Source organism: Diprion similis, chromosome 10 (genome assembly GCF_021155765.1).
Source record: "Diprion similis isolate iyDipSimi1 chromosome 10, iyDipSimi1.1, whole genome shotgun sequence".
NCBI lineage: Eukaryota > Metazoa > Arthropoda > Insecta > Hymenoptera > Diprionidae > Diprion > Diprion similis.
The window spans coordinates 12,951,572-12,962,500 of record NC_060114.1 but is presented as its reverse complement, the minus strand read 5'-3'; the positions used below and the strand labels follow the sequence as shown (position 1 = coordinate 12,962,500).

Sequence of the window (10,929 nt, the reverse complement as noted above, 5' to 3'; positions counted from 1 at the left end):
AAATATTTCTCAGACATACTCTGACTACTCGTTCGTTTAGCATTTTTTAGGAAAAAAAAAAATATATATATATATATATTTACAGGGGCTGCGTAATTATTCAATTATTTTTCGTTTGTTCGCTTATTTTCGTTTACTTTTAAAAAGTTTTTTTTTTTTTATTCAAATTTTCACTTTATGTAACTGTATGTGTCTGTGTGTGTGTGTGAGTGTGTGTTTTGCTTTGTATTTTGATATTTGTATACATATATATTATAAGTAATTAAATAACGCGAGTGATAGATTGAATCGTATTATTACTATATAATATAATATAATATAATATAATATAATATAATATAATATAATATAATATAATATAATATAATATAATATAATAATATAATAAGTAAGTAAGTAAGTATAAGTAAGTAAACATGTCGCATCATTAAGACTTCTCTATTATACATTATTAATTATGTTGCATGTACTTATGTGTGTATGTGTGTATGTACGTATGTATGCATGTATGTACATTTAACCTATAGAGTGTAGGTACGTTTAACGATTAGGTATGTCAACAATAATCAAGCCCACGATTTCGACCACGCAGAGGAGAAGATGCGTAGTGATATAAAAAGAGAGCGAGAAAGACAGAGTATAAAAACGCGACGATATCTCAATTTTCTAAACAACTTACGCCAATTCCGAATACAATATCGGAAACATATATAGTACATATATTATAAACTCTGCGTAATTCGATTTTACACATGTAGTAATAATCGTAGTAGTAGTAGTAGTAGTAGTAGTAATCATAATAATAATAATAATAATAATAATAATAATAATAATAATAATAATAATGATAATGATGACGATGACAATAATAATGGTGATGGTGGTGATAATGATGAGGATAATGATAATATCAGTATCAATAATAATATACTAGATAATAATAGATAATAATAATAATAACGAATAGGAAGCAGGAGAGAGAGAAAAAAAAAAAATAATAATAATAATAATATCGCACTATACCATGAACGTCAAAAGGATGAATTATTGAATTATGTGAAGAAAAAGAGAAAGAAAGAAAGAAAGAAAGAAAGAAAAAAAAAATTATCATCACATCGTTGCTTTTTGTTTATTTGTTTTTTTTTTTTTTTAATTTCTTACACGAGTCAATTCGAAATTTGAAAATACACTACCGTGTAACGTTGATTGACAAATGAAGAAATAAGTGTAGATGTATTTAGCGGAGGAAGAGAAACGAGCGCTGAAAGGGGATGATGTAATATAATGAGAATGTGATAATATTGAGGAGTCGATTAGGACTCTATACAATAAGAGAAGGATCGGAATACGGGACGAATCGGCGGCTCTGCTTGGATGGAAGTAACATCTTGACGAGGATAGCCAGGTTCTATAGATTTTTACGTTCAAAGATGGCCGGAGACTGATTATACGAATGAAAATTTATGGCTCATTGACACGAATTTACTTATCGAGACTCTTGAGCTCTTGCTTGACTTGACTTGACTTGATTTTTATTTTTATTTGTTTATTTATTTATTTATTTCACTTCTTCTTCAATTTCTTCTCTTACATCTTGCTGAGGGACTTTGGTATCCTGGATTAACAGTTTTAGAGTTCCTTGATATTCTTTTTCTTTCTCCGTTACTCTATCAGTATAACCTACTTTGTGGATCTTCTTCGTTTTCTTACTTCACGTAGAAACTTTTCTGCACAACGGCGAGTATCCGTCGTTACCGATTTTTTGTGCGATTCTTAATTTTTTCCGAATTGTATATGCACGTATTCGGCATCCAAAGTAAATCTGAAAAATTTTGGCTCCTCTGCACAGATCGCGTTCTTCAATATCCAAAGTCAAAAACTCAGGCTCGTTTGAAGATGTTTTAGACTTTTTGTAAAGTGTTGAATCGATTTTAGAGCTTTAAGCTTTTGGGGTGGATCGAACGATCGGTCCGGCGATTCAAGTTTTGTTGGTTAGTGAATGAATGAATGAATGAATGAATGAATGAATGAATGAATGAATGAATGAATGAATGAATGAATGGATGAATGGATTAGAGAAAACAATTAACTGCTCCGAATCACGATCAGTTATATATAGACATGTTGATATGATCTATTGTCTTTCAAAAGTGAATGTAACTATGGTTTTGAATTCGTTGAAATAAATCGTGAAATTTATTAGATTTCTTCAGGCGAACCAGTCGAAGTTTTTATACCTATCATACAATATTTATATAATTTACGGCGAACCAAAGTGTAGAATTGTAGCGCAGGAAGTGAATGAATCGAATTTTTTTCCGATCACGTTTTTGGCAGGAACGAAAAAATTTGAATATCATTAGATGTCAACTTTTTTACGAGACTTTTCACATCTAGGGAATGGACTTTATTTCAAGGAGTTCGTGAATCGTATGTTCCAAATTCCGCAAATTCTTATGACAGATGATTAGATGAAAGGATTAGAGTGAATTGGTAACGTAAAATGAGAATATAAAACAACCGAAAAGAAGGAAAAATCGCATATATATATACGACAGCAAAAGACAAGCGTATAACTTAAGTATAACTTAAGAGCAGGGTATATTGGATTCTTATACCAATTTCAATCATTATAGAGAATTCGAAAACTAAACAACTACGGCGCGTCATTAAATGACTAAAAGTATGTACAGTCCTCGCTGCTCAATAGTGCGAAGATTTGATCTCCGATAACTTTATAATTCCTCCGCAGCCCCGTAACCGGTCTTATAACGAGAGAGAGAGAGAGAGAGAACTTTATGCCAAGTGAATTGAAAAGATGTGGTAAACAATTGTCAACGGTTTTTCAAATCGTTCATTCACAGTAAGTACGAATTAATCTTCACAGCGCTTCAACCTCTTCTCCTCTTCATATTTACAAACAAACGCGATCCAATATATCCTGCGCATTATTATAAATCGCAATAATAATTTTTCAATCATCTTTCTAACTCTAGGCGCGGTCAGTACGCAGACTGTTTAGTATTAAAATTAGTGCCTATAGGTACAAGTGTCCGTAAATTTGGTATTCGCGAATCGTCATACCCACCAAACGTTTTTCTTCTCATCTATACAGTGTATTATATATTTTCGCTGGACATATCCGTGATTTCATTTCCTTGTGCCATCGGCAAGTATTTTCAACTCTGTGATTAGTTCTTCCGGCGTCGAGTTTGCACTTTATTATTATATTTATAACGTACAATCTCTCATTTCACAGATCAGTTGGAAGAGTTTTTATTCTATGTCACATTTAATATTTCCGCTCATTCCTCAATCATCGATTATCGGTGAAAGAGATGACGATGACGATGACGATGACGATGACGATGATGATGTGTCGGGGAAATTAGAAGTCTAGGTGAAAACGGACTGCTCTAGGGTGGGCTGGGGTTTTCCATTACTTCTTTTTTTCTTTTTTCTTTTTTTTTATACACAATGAACTCCGCCAACCGCAGAATAAACAGAACCTAGCCTCGCGTCTCGGTCCAGATCTATCAATTTTAACACTAGTTTTATTCCATGCCGAATAAACCGTTCACCTTGCGAGGTATTACGCGGAAGCTAGCTGCCGCCATACGGAGTGTCACATCGAGGGCATGTAAGGCCAGCTGAAGCTGCTTCCGGATAGGAGCATGTCTCGAATCAGGGTCTCGATCGGCGTCTTTCCGACCAGCCGGACGAAGAACAGTTGCTCGATAACCTGCGATGAGACTGTCCTCAGGGACGGGAGTCGCAGAAGGAGTTTGCCGAACCTCGTTGGTTGGTTCGGGTATTGCGTCCTGCAGTACTCCTCCAGGGCGCACTGAGACTTCTCCTGAAGGGACTCGATGTGCCCGACATCCGATAGTCCGCATGCGTCTGAAACAGAGGATTTAACAGTTGGAATTAGTAGAGTGTTTGGGGGTAGGATGGAAGTTGGCTGCGTGAAGAGCTACCTGCAGGGTTCAAGTTTGCATCTCAATTCGTGATTCGAGAAACTTGACCGAGTTCATGAAATCGAATGATTTTATATTCCGTTCTTCAAGTTTTACCTTGAGTCACCCTTTTGACGTTTCAAATTTTGAGGGAGACGTTTTCATGGTTATTTGAATTCATTTAGTGGAGTTATTTGTAGACATTTATCCGAACGATATCGAAAATTTGTTACACAAAGTTCCACAACAATCCTGATAGCAAATATAGGAATGTAATCAAACTTTTCAACCAGTTTGGTCGACAGTAATCGCTATATTTTGAAAAAATAGGTCGATACAGTCTATTAAACAATTAATTCTATATCGTTGAATCCATTACTTTGAGATTTCTTCATAATATGTAATTCGAAAGTGTACGAATGAAGGTTGATTGATCTTTAAAAAATAATCTTGCATTACAATTTTTAATACGGTAACTCATAATGGATTTCCATAGACTGGGTCGAATGTTAGGGATGATTTAGCCCCGGGGTTCCAGACTGTTGGGAGTGCGCAAGCTATGAGGAAATGTGAGTCCATACGTGCCAACTACAGACTATCGCACAAGTGTCAGAGACTAATCACACACGTGCAGTGTTAGTTTCCCGATTTTCCACCTATTACAGTCTCGTGTGTATAATGCTTTGCGCACAACTCGCATCCACGAGGAACCTGAGACGCGTCGGGACTCAGAAACGTGATGTAGTACGTGTGAGGGTGAGGGTACATGTAGGAGCTACTGCTGATCGTGAGCTCTGCACGTCTGTGTATGAACGCGAGTTCTTCCTCGACTCGTCAGTGTCAGAATTGCCGTCACCGTCGGCGTCGATCCATTGTTCTCATTTTTCTTATTCTTTTTTCATATTCCCCCCCCCCCCCCCCCCGCTTCGCTCACTTCATTCCTTCTTTTTTTTTTACTTCTTCTTCTTCTTCTTCTTCTTCGGCGTTGTGTGTTTTTTTTTTCTTCTTCTTTTCACTGCGCATTAAACGCTCTCGCTTCTTTCAACGCGCTGATGCTTACGTCGGCTTCCACTTAGGTACGTAGGTAGCCCCATCAGCGGGCAGACATTGTGCGTGTAACAATGTTTAAATATGTATTATATGGTACACATTGTATATATATATATATACTAGGGTGGCGCAAAAAAACCGACTATTTTTTATTTTTTGAGTCTCGTCTGACGAAATGTTAGTTTTTGATGTTTTAAGAGCCCACTCCAAAGGATAGTTTACAAAAAATTTTTAAAAGGTTGTTCCACATTTTTTAAAACGTTAGAAATCGTCAAAAATTGATTTTTCTTTTTCTTGATTTTTTTTTTTCTCGTTACGGTATAATTTTATAGACAAAAAAAAAAAAAATAAGTTTCCGAAAGTTTCAGTTCCAAATTTGAATTTTGAAACGTCGCTCATAATTTTTTTTCAATTTTTTGGTGCATTTCTTTAGATCTTTTCGAGCGACTTTTTAATATTCATATTAAAATTTCATAAATTTTTCTTCTTTAATTCAGTAAGAAAGAATCGATAACAATACACCACGACATGAATTAAAAATCAAACAAAATACGGAAAAAATAATTTTTTTAATTTAATTTCTTGACAATTTTTGACATTCTAAAAAATTTCGAGCGACCTCTTAACATTTTTTTTTGAGCTGTCGTTTGGAGAGGGCTCTTAAAACATCGAAAACTAACATTTTGTCACACGAGACTAAAAATAAAAAATAGTCGGTTTTTTTGCGCCAACCTAATATATACATATATACATGCGCCAAGGTAACTAAGGCTTGATTAAATTATATTCTATATTCATGCTCATTGTCAGCTGTAAACAGTTTTTTTTCCTGGTTTTTCCATTACAAATTTGTCTTACATTAGTTCGACGTCATTCTACCGTGTGTTCATGAGGAAAGTGCGCACCTTATGCGCGTGCGTCAAGTCGTTCGAATCTTATTAGCCGACAGTTTCTACCGCCTGATTGAACAGCCGACGCAATAGAGCCAACAGCTAACGGTGGGCTCATAGGGACTGTCAGAAAATGTCCCTAGAAGACCACCCTTAGTTCTCGGCTCCTAGGGACATTTTCTGACAGTCGCGATTGGTATTGTGTCGGCTGGTCAATCAGGCGGTAACTTTCGGCCAATAAAATTCGAACGATTTGACGCATGCGCATAAGGTGCGCACTTTCCTTATGGACACAAGGTATAAAAGCGTAAGTTTAAGAATTACTTTTTGGTATTACCTGACAAATTGCTTCGAAAAATTTCGAACATTTTATCACAACGACAAATAATTCAATGTCTTTTAATAAAGTGTTAAAAATTTGCTAGCCAATTACGTCTTGTTTCTGCGTAGCTGATCGATGACAACGATTTGCAACGGTTTGAAAACAATCGTTACACCCTAGAGAGAGTTTTGTCACCATCGTTATTATATCTATACAGAATAATATTACTTTTCCGTTTTTGACAAAGAACACAGCGCTGCCCCCGTTTTGAGTCGGTATAGATTATCATAGACAAAGAACTATCCACCACTCTCCTCACCCCCAGCTTCTTTCCCCAATAAAATCTGGCTCGATCCGTGGCCCTTCGCTCTGCGTAAGGGTCGTTATTAGATACGCACGTATACGTTGTTTCGGCGTACATACGCGCGTAGAAAATTGCGGTCTTCCCTCTAAACCGCACGTTAGTCATCGTTCTTGGGGTGGCTTTTTGCCAGCAAATTACCCTCAATTTCAATACATGTAATAATAACCACTGGAGGTGGTAAGGTTTTGGTATTAGGTAAATAATTTTTCTATATTATATTTTCAGGCGTTTCTGAATTACGTGAAATATATTAGGTTTCGCCGCATGGCTACAGGGTAGTTATTATAAATATGCAAGTATTTGAATGTATATAACTGCACTAATATATTTACTTGTGCGATTTGAATATTGTTCGAATTCCATAAAAATTACATGAAAACTTTTGCCATAATTATTCGACAAGATATGGGTAAGCGCGAATAAAAAGGATTTTTTGAATTTACCAAATATGGCGAGAGACCCTGTTTTTTTCGATTCACAGAAAAGTTATTTGATTCATAAAAAAATATCATCTGAACGATAATTTGTGTCATAAAGTGAAACCACACTGCAAATTGAAAAGACCGAATAAAAACTGTTTTTTTTTTGTTGCATAGTTATTTTTTATGAATATTTAGAATTCATCCCTGTATTTAAGGAAAAAAAAATTACGGGTATTTTTGATTCTCCTTTTCATTCATTTGAAAAAAAAAAATATATATAAAAATAAAACTATTGCCATGTCTGATAAATTCAACAAATTTTTGTTTTCCTGTGTACCATATATACATTATAGCATAATACAATATTTTTCACACAATTACGTAAAATGAAATAGAAATCCAGTGTTCGTAATACGTTTACAGATGAATTTGTTTAAAAAAAAAAAATTTGATTAAATACTTCTAGAATTGTCAGACATATATACATATATATACAGTGTGAATTGCTAATTACAGAATCGTCCGAGAGCAGTTATTTGCCAGAGTGACCAACCGTCACGCAAAATTAATACGACAGTTTGCCGCGATGAATGTAACCTGAAATTTTTTTTACATCTGTCAGTTTTACGCACAACTACCGAGAAAATGTTTTTGAAAATTTTTGAGGTTACGTTCACAACGGTTGGTCATCCTGTCCAAACAAATCTTCTTTTATTTTAGCGCATGCGCATTATAATTTATATTATTATATATCATACGACGGATCATTCTCTCGTTAGCAATTCGCACTCTACATACATATAGTACATATACTCAACGTAAAGGAAGTAAAAAAAAAACTATCGTCATATTACAACCCTAGAACATTATCGTATGTATATACAGAACGTGGCGTGAATCTATCGAAAAGAATCGGTGACGGGTTGGTTTACCGCGGATGGAACCGTCATATAGCTGTCGCTCGGTCGGAGGCAATATCTCACGGGATATGCCCCTCCACCCCCACCCCCACCCCCACCCCTTTCGCTGTCTCTCTCTCCGGGACTTTTGAAGGAGTTTTTACGGAGTCTCGATCTTTAATCACAGCTCGACCTTCCATTGTCAGTGACGTCACCTCCGACTCGGAAGGGTGCTCCGGGGACCCCGGGGGTGGCTGGGGGCGCTTTGTGTGTCGCCCGCTGATCCCTCTTCGCGTCATTTGTCTCCGGACGACGCCTTATTTGTACGCTCGTGTCCCCCTCGCCTCTCCGCCCCTCGTCTCTTCTCCAACCCCCTCGTCGTCACCCTCATTCTCTCGGATTTTCGCCAAACCTTTGCTGAATCGTCGAATTTCGTTTAGAGCGGATTACACTACCGGCAAAGGTCGAGGAGGCAGGCGGCGCGCGCTTGGTTGCGTATAAATCTGCACTTTTGCTACGTTTTTTTTTATCTTGACAAAATGGAGACTATCTTTTACAAATTATACTTTATTCGACGTGTTGTTTTATTTGTTTTTTATATGTGTGTGTGTGTGTGTGTTTTTTTTTTCTCTCAATTTATCTATTCATCCGGCTCGGAAGTTGTTTCTTTTATTTAGAAATTTTACAATTTTTCGAACGGCCAGATTCGATGCGTTAACGTTTTGCAAAGATTTCTCTTTTGCTCTTACTTGGGTGTTAATTAATGATCAATTGTTGTAGGATATTTAGTAGGTTTTTTAAGTACATTCTTGTATTTTTTTTTTTTTTTTTTTCTTCTTTGTTGTCCATTGTCTACAATTACTATATGTAAATTTGTATAGCTTTCAACGGTGTGATTTCTTTTTCTTCATCCAATCTATAATACATATTATACAAGTTTACAACCGGTAATTTACGACTTATGTGCACTTCGATGCTTTTCAATCGAGGAGAGAGAAAGATTATAAGTAATTACAACGAGTCACATGGGTATCCTTTTTAAATATATATATATATGCAATGGTGAAAAAAGTGGTTCTTGCTGCAGCTCTCTTAACACATTACGCAACTCGCCTATAAAAGTTGACACAGATACCTATTTGCTGCAATATGTTATAACACGTACATACATGTAGAGTGTAATTTATTACAGAAATGGACACGTGTATTCATGCTTGAACAAAGTATATACGTATATCTGTAATAATACTTAATATACTACATATGTATTATACATACATATGTGTGTAACGAGATGCGACGACGGAGTGAAATATGTTTCAATCGTTCGATTGACGAGCTCAATTAAACCAGACTCCGAGGAATCTGCACCGTCAACTCATCGACTTGGAAGACGCCGGTAAACAAACGGATTCGATCTGACTTACATATGTAGAACATGTACCTACGTACGTATGTATGTACATAATTTACGTTTCGTGTATGCAAGTCTCTACTTTTATATATATATACTTATACTTATATGTACCTATATATCTATACCTATTCACTGCAGGCGCTTCTATTTATGTATGGTGACCAAGTACTTTAGGCACTGCAGCACGGGGCCCAATTCACAGCATCAATTCATTCAAATGAACCCTGTTTAATGCTTGCGCCGCGGCACGGCGTCTTCTTCTTCTTCTTCTTCTTCTTCTCCTCCTCCTTTGCATGCCTCTTGCGTATATACATATATATATATATATATATATATATATATATATATATATATATATATATATATATATATGTATAACGTATGTATACGACGTTAAACGGTATGGCGCCTCGTCGACTGGCTACCACTATAAATTAACCAATCTTAACTGCCTCATCTGCACTTGTATCATTCTTCTTATTATTCTTTCTATTTCTCGCGATATCTGCATGCTTATTGCTTGTATATACATTTTATATGTTGCATATAGGATCTTGAAAATTTCGAAACTCTTTACACAACTTGAACTCCAGTTTTATTGGATGCACAATCTGGGTAGCAAAACTAGATTTTATATTTGAAAATAGCAAAGATACACATATTATTATATATATACGGCTGGTCATTGCAATGCGCGTAAGAACAATCGCGTAAAATTTATTGCCGGTATACGAATAAGCAAGAAATATTGACCAACGTAATATACAGACAACTACGTATATCTGGGACACTTGAAAATGTCCACGCAACAGCTGTTTATCTTATACCTGCTGCTTGTTGTCGCGTCGCGCCGTTCTGCGCATACCGACGATTAGGAAATACGTGACCAACGCTGCACTGCACGAGGACAGTTCTATAAGCATGTAAATTACAGCCGTTCCGAATCTCCCAGATTGGTTGGTTGGTTGGTTGGTTGGTACACGTGTAAATGTGGTTATGCGTGTACCTAGAGTACATTAGTCGCATGGTTTTTTCCCTCTTGGTACTCGATGTGTTTTTCACCGTGAAACGGGATCGTCCGATGCTTACTTAAACCGAGAGGCTTTGCGGTTCACGTTGACTTGTACCCATCATCGTGTCGGTAGTGCAATGCCTGTTTTATAATAGAGAGTAATCGGTGAAGATACGAGGTTTCACTTTGCATTATACATACTTACATACTCTGCACACACGCTGTAAAGTTTAATTGATAGATGAATGCACGCGGATACTCGGTTGTATATCAATGTCCGTTGAAAACATGCGTGTAAACGTTTTGGCACGGGCAATCGGATTTTACAGGTAGACGTAACGATGAACGTTTCATTTTATCGTCATGTTCGTTACAACGCGTATTATATATATATACATATATAAGCGTTTTATAATATGCATATATATTCATATAACTGCCAGTAAAATAATTGATCATTCCGGACTAGATGAGACGATTCAATACGTCGCGACGCTCAGACGCCGTCTCGGGATGGAATGTTCACTATGTGCTATAAAAACCATCATCGTTCTATAGACGAACATCGAGAATCGCCGATCTTTAATGATCTTGGGA

General features: G+C 36.3%; 1 protein-coding gene and 1 long non-coding RNA gene across 3 annotated transcripts in view; one reads left to right on the top strand and one right to left on the bottom strand.

The window, feature by feature from the left end:
- Positions 1 to 10,929, top strand: part of LOC124411075 — a 169,323-nt gene that overhangs the window by 16,150 nt on the left and 142,244 nt on the right. The gene's annotated exons all lie outside the window — the stretch shown is intronic.
- Positions 2,265 to 10,929, bottom strand: part of LOC124411071 (steroid receptor seven-up, isoforms B/C) — a 121,012-nt gene continuing 112,347 nt past the window's right edge. For both annotated transcript variants that reach the window (XM_046889936.1, XM_046889937.1), the window contains exon 6: positions 2,265 to 3,900. In XM_046889936.1, the coding sequence (XP_046745892.1) occupies positions 3,626 to 3,900 (275 nt within the window). In that variant the 3' untranslated portion in view covers positions 2,265 to 3,625. The remainder of the gene's footprint in view (positions 3,901 to 10,929) is intronic.